Source organism: Anomaloglossus baeobatrachus, chromosome 5 (genome assembly GCF_048569485.1).
Source record: "Anomaloglossus baeobatrachus isolate aAnoBae1 chromosome 5, aAnoBae1.hap1, whole genome shotgun sequence".
Taxonomy (NCBI): Eukaryota; Metazoa; Chordata; class Amphibia; order Anura; family Aromobatidae; genus Anomaloglossus; species Anomaloglossus baeobatrachus.
This window is the reverse complement of record NC_134357.1, coordinates 291,437,427-291,454,099: the sequence shown is the minus strand read 5'-3', so window position 1 is coordinate 291,454,099 and position 16,673 is coordinate 291,437,427. Positions and strand designations below refer to the sequence as shown.

General features: G+C 52.9%; 1 protein-coding gene across 1 annotated transcript in view; it reads right to left on the bottom strand.

Annotated features, from left to right (window-relative positions):
• JMJD6 (jumonji domain containing 6, arginine demethylase and lysine hydroxylase) overlaps positions 1 to 16,673 on the bottom strand; it is a 61,952-nt gene that overhangs the window by 25,045 nt on the left and 20,234 nt on the right. Inside the window, exon 4 of the mRNA XM_075349555.1 lies at positions 7,303 to 7,438. Coding sequence (XP_075205670.1) covers positions 7,303 to 7,438 — 136 coding nt within the window. The remainder of the gene's footprint in view (positions 1 to 7,302; positions 7,439 to 16,673) is intronic.

Below are 16,673 nucleotides of genomic sequence, written 5' to 3'. Positions count from 1 at the left end.
CTTTTCATACCGATGAACTGGATGAGGATAAAAGGAAGGTAAGGAAATATCCTGATTAAGATGAAAAGAGGGTACCACCTTAGGGAGAAACTCCTGAATGGGGCGCAGCACTACCTTGTCCTGGTGGAACACCAGGAAGGGAGCCTTGGATGACAGCGCTGCTAGCTCAGACACTCTCCGAAGAGACGTGACCGCTACCAGAAAAGCCACTTTCTGTGAGAGCCGTGAAAGTGAAACATCCTTCAGAGGCTCGAAAGGCGTCTTCTGGAGAGCAACTAGTACCCTGTTTAGATCCCATGGATCTAACGGCCGTCTGTACGGAGGGACGATATGACAAACCCCCTGCAGGAACGTGCGCACCTGAGAAAGTCGTGCTAGGCGCTTCTGAAAAAACACGGATAGTGCCGAGACTTGCCCTTTAAGGGAGCCGAGCGACAAGCCCTTTTCCAACCCAGATTGCAGGAAGGAAAGAAAAGTAGGTAACGCGAATGGCCAGGGGGATACTCCTTGTGCAGAGCACCAGGATAAGAAAATCCTCCACGTTCTGTGGTAGATCTTAGCAGAAGTGGACTTCCTAGCCTGTCTCATGGTGGCAACGACCCCTTGGGATAATCCTGAAGACGCTAGGATCCAGGACTCAATGGCCACACAGTCAGGTTCAGGGCCGCAGAATTCCGATGGAAAAACGGCCCTTGGGACAATAAGTCTGGTCGGTCTGGTAGTGTCCACGGTTGGCCGACCGTGAGATGCCACAGATCCGGGTACCACGACCTCCTCGGCCAGTCTGGAGCGACGAGTATGACGCGGCTGCAATCGGATCTGATCTTGCGTAGCACTCTGGGCAAGAGTGCCAGAGGTGGAAACACATAAGGGAGCCGGAACTGCGACCAATCTTGCACTAAGGCGTCTGCCGCCAGAGCTCTTTGATCGCGAGACCGCGCCATGAAGGCCGGGACCTTGTTGTTGTGCCGGGACGCCATTAGGTCGACGTCCGGCACCCCCCAGCGGCGACAGATTTCCTGAAACACGTCCGGGTGAAGGGACCATTCCCCTGCGTCCATACCCTGGCGACTGAGGAAGTCTGCTTCCCAGTTTTCTACGCCCGGGATGTGAACTGCGGATATGGTGGATGCCGTGTCTTCCACCCACATTAGAATCCGCCGGACTTCCTGGAAGGCTTGCCGACTGCGTGTCCCTCCTTGGTGGTTGATGTATGCCACCGCTGTGGAGTTGTCCGACTGAATTCGGATCTGCTTCCCTTCCAGCCACTGCCGGAAGGCTAGTAGGGCCAGATACACTGCCCTGATTTCCAGAACATTGATCTGAAGGGTGGACTCCTGCTGAGTCCACGTACCCTGAGCCCTGTGGTGGAGAAAAACTGCTCCCCACCCTGACAGACTCGCGTCTGTCGTGACCACCGCCCAGGATGGGGGTAGGAAGGATCTTCCCTGTGATAATGAGGTGGGAAGAAGCCACCATTGCAGAGAGTCCTTGGCCGTCTGGGAAAGGGAGACTTTCCTGTCCAGGGAAGTTGACTTCCCGTCCCATTGGCGGAGAATGTCCCATTGAAGTGGGCGCAGATGAAACTGCGCAAACGGGACTGCCTCCATTGCTGCCACCATCTTCCCTAGGAAGTGCATGAGGCGCCTTAAGGGGTGCGACTGACCATGAAGGAGAGACTGCACCCCTATCTGTAGTGACCGCTGCTTGTCCAGCGGAAGCTTCACTATCGCTGAGAGAGTATGAAACTCCATGCCAAGATACGTTAGTGATTGAGTCGGTGACAGATTTGACTTTGAAAAGTTGATGATCCACCCGAAAGTCTGGAGAGTCTCCAGCGCAACATTCAGGCTGAGTTGGCATGCCTCTTGAGAGGGTGCTTTGACAAGTAGATCGTCCAAGTAAGGGATCACCGAGTGTCCCTGAGAGTGCAAGACTGCTACCACTGCCGCCATGACCTTGGTGAAAACCCGTGGGGCTGTCGCCAGACCAAATGGCAGAGCTACGAACTGAAGATGGTCGTCCCCTATCACGAAACGTAGAAAACGTTGGTGTTCTGTAGCAATCGGCACGTGGAGATAAGCATCTTTGATGTCTATTGATGCAAGGAAATCTCCTTGAGACATTGAGGCAATGACGGAGCGGAGGGATTCCATCCGGAACCGCCTGGCGTTCACATGCTTGTTGAGCAGTTTTAGGTCCAGAACAGGACGGAACGAGCCGTCCTTTTTTTGGAACCACAAAGAGATTGGAGTAAAAACCTTGCCCTTGTTCCTGAAGAGGAACAGGGATCACCACTCCTTCTGCTCTTAGAGAGCCCACCGCCTGCAGAAGGGCATCTGCTCGGTCGGGATGTGGGGAAGTTCTGAAGAACCGAGGCGGAGGACGAGAACTGAACTCTATCCTGTACCCGTGAGACAAAATGTCTGTTACCCACCGGTCCTTGACCTGTGGCAGCCAAATGTCGCCAAAGCGGGAGAGCCTGCCACCGACCGAGGATGCGGAGGGAGGAGGCCGAAAGTCATGAGGCAGCCGCCTTGGAAGCGGTTCCTCCGGTTGCTTTCTTGGGGCGTGAGTGAGCCCGCCAGGAATCTGAGCTCCTTTGCTCCTTCTGAGTCCCTTTGGACGAGGAGAATTGGGCCTTGCCCGAGCCTCGAAAGGACCGAAACCTCGACTGCCACCTCCTCTGTTGAGGTTTGCTTGATCTGGGCTGGGGTAAGGAGGAGTCTTTACCCTTGGACTGTTTAATGATTTCCGCCAATTGCTCACCAAACAGTCTGTCTACAGATAATGGCAAGCTGGTTAAACATTTTTTGGAAGCAGAATCCGCTTTCCATTCCTTTAACCACAAGGCTCTGCGCAAAACCACAGAGTTGGCGGACGCCATTGAGGTACGGCTCGTAGAGTCCAGGACAGCGTTGATAGCGTAAGTCGCAAACGCAGACATTTGCGAGGTCAAGGACGCCACGTGCGGCACTGATGGACGTATGACAGAGTCCACCTGCGCCAGACCAGCTGAAATAGCTTGGAGTGCCCACACGGCTGCGAATGCTGGAGCAAACGACGCGCCGATAGCTTCATAGACAGATTTCAACCAAAGGTCCATCTGTCTGTCGTTGGCATCTTTAAGTGAAGCCCCATCCTCCACTGCAACTATGGATCTAGCCGCAAGCCTGGAGATTGGGGGATCCACCTTTGGACACTGGGTCCAGCGTTTGACCACGTCAGGGGAAAAGGGATAACGTGTATCCTTAAGACGTTTGGAGAAACGCTTGTCTGGATAAGCATGGTGTTTCTGGACTGATTCTCTGAAGTCAGCGTGGTCCAGAAAAGTACTCAGTTTACGCTTGGGATACCTGAAATGGAACTTCTCCTGCTGTGCAGCTGCCTCTTCTGCTGAAGGGGCTGGGGGAGAAATATCCAACAGTCTATTGATGGCCGCTATAAGGTCATTTACCATGGCGTCACCATCAGGAGTATCCAGATTGAGAGCGGTCTCAGGATTAGACTCCTGACCACCCTCCTCTGTCTCATCATACAGAGACTCGTCTCGCTGAGACCCTGACCAGCGTGATGACGTGGATGGTCTCTCCCAGCGAGCTCGCTTAGGCTGCCTGGGACTGTCATCCGAGTCAGAGCCTTCAGCCTGAGATGCCTGGGACCCCCTAGAAGCACGGATTAGCTCCAACTGAGGGGGACCGGGGAACATTGACACAGCAGTGTCCATGGTCTGAGTAACTGGCCTGGCCTGCAAGGTCTCTAGGATTTTTGTCATAGTCACAGACATCTTGTCAGCAAAAACTGCAAACTCTGTCCCCGTCACCGGAACAGGGTTCACCGGTGACTCTGCCTGGGCCACTACCACCATAGACTCCGGCTGACGAAGTGGCACAGGGACCGAACATTGCACACAATGGGGGTCATTGGAACCTGCCGGTAGATCAGCCCCACAAGCGGCACAAGCAGCGTATACAGCCTTTGTCTTGGCACCCTTGCGTTTTGCGGATGACATGTTGTTGTCTCCTCAGAGCAATATAGGGTATACAGCCAAGAAGCGACCTTACAGTGCAAAATATATATATATATATATGGTACAGAGAAAAAAGTACACCAATATAACACTGTGGCACTAGTGGGGCCAGCACTAATGTGCTGCTTACCGCCCGCTTAACGCGGGTGTGTGGTCGCCCGAATCCCTTGTCTGGGTCTCCCAGAGCCTGTGTCCGTTCCCCAGCCAGACTGCATGCAGGAATGGCTGCCGGCATCCTGTGGAGAGGGGCGGGCCCTGGGTGTGTTCAGACGAAAAGCGGGAAACTTGCGTCCCACTGTGCCCAGTGAGAGGGCTGGAGTATGTAAATAAGACTCCAGCCCTCGGCGCTGACTATAGAACAGCGTCTCTCCCTTTCCCTGATTGACAGGGTGGGGGCGGGAACGAAGCGGAGCTAGGCCGCAAAAGCCGGGGACTAGATTTATAAGCGCCGCCGTCCGGTCGGCGCGAAGTCCCCGGCGCACCACAAGTCTCAGCCGCGCCGCCGCTCCAGGGGCGGCCGGCGCGGCGGTCCCCAACACATAAAGTCCCTCAGAGAAGCTGCAGTGACTGTAACCCCCGCGCGCAGCGCTACTGTCCCCGGCGCACTAGCACACCCAGCAAGTCTGGAGTGTGCGCGGCCTGTCCATACGGGGACACAGAGTACCTGAATGTTGCAGGGCCTTGTCCCTGAACGGTACCCCGCTCCGTATCCAGCAGGTTCCATGGGTCTGTGGATGGAGCCCGGCCTCAGGGCTTGGGGGCCGGTAAGATCCCACTTCCTCAGAGCCCCTCAGGGGGATGGGGAAGGAAAGCAGCATGTGGGCTCCAGCCTCCGTACCCGCAATGGGTACCTCAACCTTAACAAACACCGCCAATAGGAATGGGGTGAGAAGGGAGCATGCTGGGGGCCCTATATGGGCCCTCTTTTCTTCCATCCGATATAGTCAGCAGCTACTGCTGACTAAACAGTGGAGCTATGCGTGGATGTCTGACCTCCTTCGCACAAAGCTTGAAAACTGAGCAGCCCGTGATCCCACGGGGGGTGTATAGCCAGAAGGGGAGGGGCCTTACACTTTTTAGTGTAATGCTTTGTGTGGCCTCCGGAGGCAGTAGCTATACACCCAATCGTCTGGGTCTCCCAATGGAGCGCCGAAGAAAAATTAAATAGAACATGAGGTTCTTTTGTTTCCATTCTGATCAGATTGTATTAAGCCCACTGCCACGTCACGGCAAACCTCTTGAGTGGGTCCCTAACCTGACCTTTTTGTGTGGCACCGTGCACTGACCACCGCCGCAGCGACAAAGCGCCAGCAAGGCGGGCGACCTGGTGCCTCACAGCACCCATGCTGCAAGGCAAAGCCCCCAAGGCTCCAGGCCGCGCCGCCCCACCGACACCACACCACCACGGTGCCACACAAAAAGGTCAGGTTAGGGACCCACTCAAGAGGTTTGCCGTGACGTGAAAATCAAAAATCAGATGAGAATGCATGTGTGGATGTATGCCTCCTGAGCACAAAGCATTGAACTGGCTATATTTGGTTATCCAGGGGGTGTATATGCTCAGAGGGAGGAGCTACACTTTTTAGTGTAGTACTTTGTGTGTCCTCCGGAGGCAGAAGCTATACACCCAATGTCTGGGTCTCCCAATACGGAACGATAAAGAAAACAAATGTGGAATTGCACTTTTTTTTTGCAATTTCCCCGCACTTGGATTTTATTTCACACTAGATGTAGTACCCAGGTGTTGCCCGAGATAGTAACTGTCTCATTCCCAGTCTGTCTTTTTTTCCTGTGTCTCTTTCCCTGTGTACCTCTTTCTCTGTCTGTCTCTCAGTCTGTGTCTGTCTGTGCCTATGTATGTCTCTTTCTGTCTCTCCCTAACCATCTCTCCACCGACATCATATTATCTCACACATAAGCTTCTTATACTATGAAGGTCTGTTTTTGCTATAGCAACCACTCACAGCTGCTATTAATAACCTGTAGTCCCCAGCTCCATTCGCTTTAATGGAGGCAGGTTTTTGGAGACTAACTGTAAAGCACGGGGTTAAATTTTCTTGTCAAAACAGTCTATGACGCTCCCTGAGTCACATGGGGCGTCTGTGAAAAATTTCGTGATTGTAAATGCAACGATGCGGATTCCATTAGTGGGGACACACACACACACACCTTTATATATTAGATTTTCCAGTACAATATGGGGCAGAATTAATGGTGTCAATCAAAAGCACAACTTGTCTCGCAAAAAAGAAGCCCTTATATGGCTATATTGATGGAGAGATATAAGAGAGTTACCACTCTTGGAAGAAGGAAAAGAAAGAGCAAAAAGGGAAAATCACTGGGTGGTGAAAAGGTTAAATGCCGCTGTCAGAGATTGCCTAGTGGCTGAACTGCAGCAATTGGAGCCAATTCCAACTGTTGTAGTTACAGCCAGATGCCGGCATCTGCTGCATATGACTCAGGCTTCATGCTTTGATTAATGACCTATGTACACCATAGGACACTGACCTTAAGTATTATTGCACATTATTAGCAGAAGGATGAGGGTTAAACTGAACTCTTAACAAAATCAGTGGATGCACGGGTGGTATGAAAAACTCGGTACTGGGTGATACAACATAGGCAATGTCTATGCTAGAACTAAGGTGAACTGTCAGTGGGGAAACACTCAACTCCTTTTTTTCTAATGCCGGCGTCACATGGGACGATCTATCGTGCGATCGCACGAGCGATCGTACCCGCCCCCGTCGTTTGTGCCTCACGGGCAATTAGTAGGGTGGCGAACATCCTCTTCCTGAAGGGGGAGGGACGTTCGGCGTCACAGCGACGTCACACGGCAGCTGGCCAATAGAAGCAGAGGGGCGGAGATGAGCGGGACATAACATCCCGCCCACCTCCTTCTTTCCGCATTGCCGGCGGGACGCAGGTAAGCTGTGTTCGTCGTTGCCGAGGTGTCACACGGAGTGACGTGTGCTGCCATGGGAGCGACGAACAACCGGCGCGCAGGAGGACCGACATTTTGAAAATGATCGACGTGTCAACGAGCAACAATAAGGCGAGTATTTTTGCTCGTTCACAGTCATTCGGAGGTGTCACACGGTACGATATTGCTGACGATGCCAGATGTGCGTCACTAACGACGTGACCCCGACGACATATCGCCCGATATATCGTACCGTGTGACACCGGTATAAAAGTCTTCAAAAGTTTCTAAAAGAAAAAAAAAAACAAGCAACTGAGAGAACACGCCACGCGTCCTCCTTTCTTCTTACCTATACCACTTTCTGGAGAGCTTGGGCCTCCCTCTAACAGTCTTGTGCCAGACAACCGGAAAGTTCGTACAACTGGCGAAGTTCTGGGTAATGGCAATAGCGGTGTCTATGTTCAGTACCACGTGCCACCAGCCGCCTGGAGAAACAACAGAGATTTGGTTACACCAACTTAATAACACGACATAACTGACCACTGCATCCTCAACATGGCGGAACATAAGCCAATACTACAGAATACATTCTCACAGACGGCTTCTCTTTGGATTACAAAAAATGCTTTCCTCACTTGTGTTTTTACGAGATATCTTATTTTGTTATTCAATGATTTTTTTTTTCTTTGTTTTTTTTAAAGATGTTATGTGATACATGAGGCCTAATTTTTCTCTATTAGTTTTAATGATAATCAGAAATAAACTAAAGAAATACAGATTTGTTTTCTACAATCTTCCTACTCTTCTTTAAGACTACATGTGCCAAAAATTTTTTAAAACATTTTAATCCTATTCCAACGCAGCTTATTTTTGATTTTCAGCTTTAATGTTTTCCTAAACTGCTTCCAAGAGCCATAACTTTTTTTTTTCTGGCAAAAGACCTATTTTGTAGATTTTAGTGCTAAAAACAAACAATTCAGAACTGAAAAAAAACTGTTTCTCATCTTTTTCTGATACCTATACATTTTTTTTTTTTAATTTTTTTTTTTTTTTTTTTAACACCCTTAACAATTTGTGATGTACGTCTGTCGTGGATCGTCTGCCTGCCTTTGATGCAGGCTTCCCTGCATATGTCGGCTGATGTAATCAGCCTTCACCCGCCTCTTACAGTGTGGGTGGAGCAGCGGTCTTTCCGTGGCTGTTAACCTGTTAAATGCCATTGTTATTCTCTCTAGGGGCTGCACTCTTCTGACCCCTCATCGGCGCTCCCAATAAATATATATATATGAGAGATAGATAGAGATATCTCTATCTATCAATTTATAAAAAGAAAAAATATATAAAATTTATAAAAAGAAAGAAGGGAATTTTGTTTACTTACCGTAAATTCCTTTTCTTCTAGCTCCTATTGGGAGACCCAGACAATTGGGTGTATAGCTTCTGCCTCCGGAGGCCACACAAAGTATTACACTTTAAAAAGTGTAACCCCTCCCCTCTGCCTATACACCCTCCCGTGGATCACGGGCTCCTCAGTTTTGGTGCAAAAGCAGGAAGGAGAAAACTTATAAATTGGTCTAGGGTAAATGCAATCCGAAGGATGTTCGGAGAACTGAAAACCATGAACCAAAAGAACAATTCAACATGAACAACATGTGTACACAAAAAGACAACCAGCCCGAAGGGTACAGGGGCGGGTGCTGGGTCTCCCAATAGGAGCTAGGAGAAAAGGAATTTACGGTAAGTAAACAAAATTCCCTTCTTCTTTGTCGCTCCATTGGGAGACTGGGAGACTGTGACCGGGCTGGTCCATGACGGCCGGTACGTCTCGCCCCGGTTGTGCTCCCTCCATGTATAGAAGGCAGCTCCACTCCAGGGTTAATCCTGTTTCCCTACAGGCTGAAGTGAGGGTTAAAAGGAAACAGGAACATGGGCGTGGGCTCTTAGTGTGTGAGGGAGTGAACACAACTCCCTGAGTATCTGCCGGAGAAACAAGTGTATGCTGTATTGGACTTGTGGTTTGTGAAATAAACCGTGTGCTGTGACCCATGGTGCCTAGATCCCGTGTCTTCTGCTGCGCAGCCGACCACGCTACCTCACATATGGTGGAGAATGCGGGCATGCCAGTCCGGTGAGGTGTAGCTTCCATTTCTGGTGACCCGGTAGCACATGTCCTGGATTCAAGCGGCTATACTACAGCCCAAACCCGGCGACGCCATGGAGGACATACTAAAGCAGCTGGTTCAGGCCAATGCACGTCAGCAGCAAGCCTTGCAATTGCAGGAACAAAGACACCAAGAACAGATGATTCTCCTGGCCAAGTCGATCCGTGCCGGACCGGCAGCAACAACCCCGGGACCGGGTGACTATGGCAGCGTCCGGAAAACGGTGAGACAAGCGTTGCAAAAGATGACCCCGGGGGATGATGTGGAAGCGTTCCTGGCGGTGTTTGAGCGGGTGGCACAGCTGCCCGGTGCCCAGGAAAGGTACCCCCATTTTGCCCTTAAGAAGGATTTACTCTACCGGGTAGATGAAATAAGGGGCGTGGGGGTAGAGCAGTTGGTAGTGCCCCAGCCGTATCGCCGGCGGGTCCTCGACTTGGCTCATAAACACCTGATGAGTGGCCACCTAGGGGTCAAGAAAACGCAGGAGCGAATATTGCAAAGGTTCTATTGGCCCGGGGTCTTCGGGGAGGTAAAACGGTTCTGCGAAACCTGCCCGGAGTGTCAGCTTACCGCACCCCTGGCCCACTTTCGCAGTCCGTTGGTGCGCTTACCCATTATAGAAGTCCCTTTTGAACGGATAGGGATGGATCTGGTGGGGCCCCTCGTAAAGTCCGCTCGAGGGCACCAACACATCCTAGTGATCGTTGACTATGCCACCCGGTATCCCGAGGCGATACCTCTCAGACATACTGCAGCAAAGCTTATAGCTCGGGAGTTGTTTGCTGTGTTCTGCCGGGTGGGGTTGCCCAAGGAGATCCTTACGGATCAGGGGACTCCATTCATGTCTAAGGTGACCAAAGAGCTATGCCGGCTACTCCAGATCAAGCAGTTGCGTACGTCTGTGTATCATCCTCAAACGGACGGTTTAGTCGAGCGTTTCAATAAAACCCTGAAAACCATGCTCAAAAGGGTGATTTCAAAAGACGGGAAAGACTGGGATATGATGCTTCCCTATTTGATGTTTGCCATCCGAGAGGTGCCACAGGCATCCACGGGGTTTTCGCCTTTTGAGTTGTTATACGGGCGACATCCCCGGGGATTGTTGGACCTGGCAAAAGAAACCTGGGAGCAGGAGCCCACCCCCATAAAAGTGTGATTGAACACATTTTAGGAATGCAGAACCGCATAAGCGCGGTCATGCCAATTGTGAAGGAGCATTTACAGGAGGCTCAGACCGCGCAAAGCGGCCGCTACAATAGACAAGCCACCGTGCGGACCTTTAAACCCGGGGATCGGGTGTTGGTATTAATCCCCACGGCGGAGAGTAAATTCCTGGCTCAGTGGCAAGGCCCCTACGAGATAAAGGAAAGAAGCGGGGTAGTCAACTATAAGGTATTGCAGCCCGGTAGGCGGAAACCTGAACAAATATACCATGTCAACCTGTTAAAACCTTGGCAGGAACGGGAAAGCCTGATGGTTGATTTTTCCCCATCTCCCTCCTCTTCGGGTCGTTCAACCCCGGCTCCAGCGCCCTCCGGAGAGGACGAACCGGAAGTAAGGATTGGAGAAGCCCTCACCAAGCAACAGAGGCGAGAGGCCAGACGGCTGGTTCAGCAGAACCCCGATGTCTTCTCCGAGCTGCCTGGTAGGACAAGTCTGATACGACATGACATTGTCACCGAGCCTCACCTGAAGGTACGCCTGAAGTCATACCGGGTACCGGAGGCTCGAAGACAAGCCATATCAGAGGAAGTGAAGACAATGCTACGACTAGGGGTCATCGAAAAATCCCGGAGTGAATGGGCTAGTCCTATTGTCCTAATACCAAAACCCGATGGCTCCTTAAGGTTCTGCAATGACTTTAGGAGATTGAACGAAATATCCAAGTTCGATCTCTACCCCATGCCCCGGGTGGATGAGCTGATTGATAGGCTGGGACAGGCGCGGTACTTCACCACGCTCGACCTGACCAAGGGGTACTGGCAGGTGCCACTGACGTAGTCCGCAAAGGAGAAAACCGCTTTTGTTACGCTGGAGGGTCTCTTCCACTATGTTGTCTTGCCTTTTGGGTTACACGGCGCTCCGGCCACATTCCAGAGGTTGATGGACTTGGTGTTGGAACCCCACCAGGCGTATGCATCAGCGTACCTTGATGACATCATTATTTACAGCTCCGATTGGCAGACCCACTTGGAACAGGTACAAGCGGTGGTGGACGCGCTCCGAACAGCCGGATTGACAGCCAATCCCAAGAAATGTGCGTTGGGGCTCACGGAAGCCCGCTACTTGGGCTACGTAATAGGCCAAGGAGTGAATAAGCCCCAAATTAACAAAGTGGAGGCGATCCAGAAGTGGCCTAGACCCCTGACCACGAAGCAGGTTAGGGCTTTCCTGGGTATTGTGGGGTACTACAGGAGGTTTGTAAAGGATTTTGCGGGACTATCGGCCCCCTTGACGGACCTTCTCAAAGGCAAGAAGTCCGTCATGGTGCGCTGGACTCCGCAGGCCGAGGACTCCTTCCGGGCCCTGAAGGGGGTCCTGTGCAGACAGCCCGTTCTTGTCAACCCTGATTTCCGGAAGGAGTTCATAGTACAGACTGATGCCTCTGAGGTCGGCCTGGGGGCAGTGCTGTCTCAGGTGGTTCAGGGGGAGGAACACCCCGTCACCTTCTTGAGTAGGAAGCTCACCCCTCCTGAGCGGAATTATAGCGTAGTGGAGAAGGAGTGCCTGGCGATTAAGTGGGCCTTGGAGTCCCTGCGCTATTACCTGCTGGGACGGCGATTTCGCTTGGTGACTGATCACTCTCCGCTGGTCTGGATGAGGTCCGCCAAGGAACGGAATGCCCGGGTTACCCGGTGGTTCCTTTCTCTGCAGAACTTCTGTTTTACGGTTGAACACCGGGCCGGTAGGTTGCAGGGCAACGCCGATGCCTTGTCCCGCGGCCCGTGTTTGATGGCGGGAGTTCAACCCCGCACGCTTGAACTGAGGGGGGGGGGGGGTATGTGAGACTGTGACCGGGCTGGTCCATGACGGCCGGTACGTCTCGCCCCGGTTGTGCTCCCGCCATGTATAGAAGGCAGCTCCACTCTAGGGTTAATCCTGTTTCCCTACAGGCTGAAGTGAGGGTTAAAAGGAAACAGGAACATGGGCGTGGGCTCTTAGTGTGTGAGGGAGTGAACACAACTCCCTGAGTATCTGCCGGAGAAACAAGTGTATGCTGTATTGGACTTGTGGTTTGTGAAATAAACCGTGTGCTGTGACCCATGGTGCCTAGATCCCGTGTCTTCTGCTGCGCAGCCAACCACGCTACCTCACAGAGACCCAGACAATTGGGACGTCCAAGAGCAGTCCCTGGGTGGGTAAAAGAATACCTCAATAAAAAGAGCCGAAAAAACGGCCCCCTCTTACAGGTGGGCAACCGCCGCCTGAAGGACTCGCCTACCTAGACTGGCGTCTGCCGAAGCATAGGTATGCACTTGATAGTGTTTCGTGAAAGTGTGCAGACTAGACCACGTAGCTGCCTGACACACCTGCTGAGCCGTAGCCCGGTGCCGCAATGCCCAGGACGCACCCACGGCTCTGGTAGAATGGGCTTTCAGCCCTGAAGGAAGCGGAAGCCCAGAAGAACGGTAGGCTTCGAGAATCGGTTCCTTGATCCACCGAGCCAAGGTTGACTTGGAAGCCTGCGAGCCCTTACGCTGGCCAGCGACAAGGACAAAGAGCGCATCTGAACGACGCAGGGGCGCCGTGCGAGACACGTAGAGCCGGAGTGCTCTCACAAGATCCAAAGATTGCAAATCCTTTTCACACTGGTGAATTGGATTAGGGCAAAATGAAGGCAAGGAGATATCCTGATTGAGATGAAAAGGGGATACCACCTTAGGGAGAAATTCCGGGACCGGATGCAGAACCACCTTATCCTGGTGAAACACCAGGAAGGGGGCTTTGCATGACAGCGCTGCTAGCTCAGACACTCTCCGAAGTGATGTGACTGCCACTAGGAAGGCCACCTTCTGCGAAAGACGCGATAGAGAGACATCCCGCAGCGGCTCGAAAGGTGGTTTCTGAAGAGCCGTTAGCACCCTGTTAAGATCCCAGGGTTCCAGCGGACGCTTGTAAGGTGGGACTATGTGGCAAACTCCCTGCAGGAACGTACGGACCTGCGGAAGCCTGGCTAGGCGCTTTTGAAAAAACACGGAGAGCGCCGATACTTGCCCCTTGAGAGAGCCAAGTGACAAACCCTTGTCCATTCTGGATTGAAGGAATGAAAGAAAAGTGGGTAAGGCAAACGGCCATGGAGTAAAACCGTTATTAGCGCACCAGGATAGGAAGATTTGCCAAGACCTATAATAGATCTTGGCGGACGTAGGCTTCCTGGCCTGTCTCATGGTGGCAATGACATCCTGAGATAACCCTGAAGACGCTAGGAGCCAGGACTCAATGGCGACACAGTCAGGTTGAGGGCCACAGAATTCAGATGGAAAAACGGGCCTTGTGACAGCAAGTCTGGGCGGTCTGGAAGCGCCCACGGTTGACCCACCGTGAGATGCCACAGATCCGGGTACCACGACCGCCTCGGCCAGTCTGGAGCGACGAGAATGGCGCGACGGCAGTCGGACCTGATCTTGCGTAACACTCTGGGCAGCATCACCAGAGGAGGAAACACATAAGGGAGTCGAAACTGCGACCAATCCTGAACTAACGCGTCCGCCGCCAGAGCTCTGTGATCCTGAGACCGTGCCATGAATGCCGGGACTTTGTTGTTGTGCCGTGACGCCATGAGATCGACGTCCGGCGTTCCCCAGCGGCGACAGATCTCTCGAAACACGTCTGGGTGCAGAGACCATTCCCCCGCGTCCATGCCCTGACGACTGAGAAAATCTGCTTCCCAGTTTTCTACGCCTGGGATGTGAACTGCGGAGATGGTGGAGGCTGTGGCTTCCACCCACTGCAGAATCCGTCGGACTTCCTGGAAGGCTTGACGACTGCGAGTGCCGCCTTGGTGGTTGATGTATGCGACGGCAGTGGCGTTGTCCGACTGGATACGGATCTGCCTGCCCTCCAGCCACCGATGAAAAGCCAATAGGGCTAGATACACTGCCCTTATCTCCAGAATATTGATCTGAAGGGAAGACTATCGGAGTCCAGGTTCCCTGAGCCCTGTGGTGGAGAAAAACCGCTCCCCACCCTGACAGGCTCGCGTCCGTGGTGACCACAGCCCAGGTTGGGGGTAGGAAGGATTTTCCCTGCGACAGAGAGTTGGGAAGGAGCCACCACTGAAGTGACGTCTTGGTTGCAAGGGAAAGAGAGACGTTCCTGTCGAGGGAAGCCGAACTCCTGTCCCATTTGCGGAGAATGTCCCATTGGAGTGGCCGAAGATGGAATTGCGCGAACGGGACTGCCTTTATAGCCGCCACCATCTTCCCCAGGAAGTGCATGAGGCGCCTTAAAGGGTGTGACTGACTCCGAAGAAGGGATTGCACCCCTGCCTACAGAGAAAGCTGTTTGTCGCTCGGAAGCTTGACTAACGCTTGCTGGGTATGAAACTCCATCCCAAGGTACGTCAGTGATTGGGTCGGTGTCAACTTGGATTTCGGGAAGTTGATGATCCACCCGAACCGCTGGAGAGTCGCCAGAGCGACAAATAGACTTTGTTGACACGCCACCCGAGACGGGGCCCTGACTAGGAGATCGTCCAAGTAGGGAATCACCGAGTGGCCCTGAGAATGCAGGACCGCCACAACGGATGCCATGACTTTGGTGAAAACCCGTGGCATCACGAACAAGTTGGAGTAAAATCCGCGACCACGTTCCAGAAGGGGAACGGGGATCACAACTCCTTCCATCTTTAGAGCGGCTACTGCCTGAAAAAGTGCGTCGGCCTGAGCGGGTGGCGGAGAGGTTCTGAAGAAGCGAGCCGCAGGACGAGAGCTGAACTCTATCCTGTAACCATGAGACAGAATGTCTCTCACCCATCGGTCTTGAACATGTGGCCACCAGGCGTCGCCAAAGCGGGAGAGCCTGCCACCGACCGAGGATGCGGTCAGGGGAGGCCGAGAGTCATGAGGAAGCCGTCTTGGAGGCAGTGCCTCCTGCGGCCTTTTGTGGGCGAGACTTGGATCGCCACGCATAGGAGTTCCTCTGGCCTTTCTCCGGCCTGTTGGACGAAGAGGATTGGGACTTGGCGGAGGGACGAAAGGACCGAAATCTCAATTGAACCTTTCTCTGTTGAGGTCTCTTAGGTTTGGCCTGGGGTAAGGAGGAATCCTTTCCTTTGAATTCCTTAATAATCTCATCCAAATCGTTCGCCAAACAAACGGTCGCCAGAAAACGGCAAACCGGTTAAGAACCTCTTGGAAGCAGAGTCTGCCTTCCATTCGCGCAGCCACATGGCCCTGCGGACTGCCACAGAGTTAGCGGATGCTACATCTGTACGGCTAGCAGAGTCCAGGACGGCGTTCATGGCGTAGGATGAAAAGGCTGACGCCTGAGAGGTCAAAGACGCAACTTGCGGAGCAGAATTACGTGTGACAGCATTAATCTCAGTCAGACAAGCCGAGATAGCTTGGAGTGCCCACACGGCTGCAAAGGCCGGGGCAAAAGACGCGCCCGTGGCCTCATAGATGGACTTCACCAGGAGCTCAATCTGTCTGTCAGTAGCATCTTTTAGCGATGAGCCATCTGCAACCGACACCACGGATCTAGCCGCCAATCTTGAGACTGGAGGATCCACCTTGGGACAGTGAGCCCAACCCTTAACGACTTCAGATGGGAAGGGGTAACGCGTGTCAGTGAGGCGCTTAGTAAAGCGCTTGTCCGGGACCGCTCTGGGCTTCTGGACAGCGTCCCTGAAGTTAGAGTGATCAAAAAATGCATTGAGTGTACGTTTGGGGAACCGAAACTGGTGTTTCTCCTGCTGAAACGCCGACTCCTCTACAGGAGGAGGTGGGGGAGAGAGATCTAACACCTGGTTGATGGACGAGATAAGATCATTTACTAAGGCGTCCCCCTCAGGGGTATCAAGGTTAAGGGCGACGTCAGGGTCAGAGCCCTGAGCTGCGACGTCCGCCTCGTCCTCCAGAGAATCCTCAAGCTGGGATCCCGAGCAGCGAGAGGAAGTCGGGGAAGAGTCCCAGCGAGCCCGCTTAGCCGGTCTAGGACTACGGTCCGGGCAGGAGTCCTCCGCCTGAGACCGAGGGGCCAACCTAGTAGCGCGCTGTGGCGCGGACCGAGAGGGGCCTGGAGGTGAGGAGCCAACAGGGGCCGGGGCCTGTGAAAGGTCCGGTCTGGACTACAAAGCCTCTAGCAGTTTAGAAGACCATTTGTCCATAGACTGTGCAATGGATTGAGAAAGTGACTCAGAGTTTCTCAGCAAAAGAGGCGAACTCTGTCCCTGCAGCCTGGTCAGGGGGAGCAGGGGGGTCTACATGAGCCGAGGGGCCCACCAGTGTCCGAGGCTCCAGCTGAGCAAGCGAAACAGGGGTCGAGCATTGCTCACAGTGAGGGTAGGTGGAACCCGCAGGTAACATATCCCCACAAGAGGTACAGGCCGCAAAAA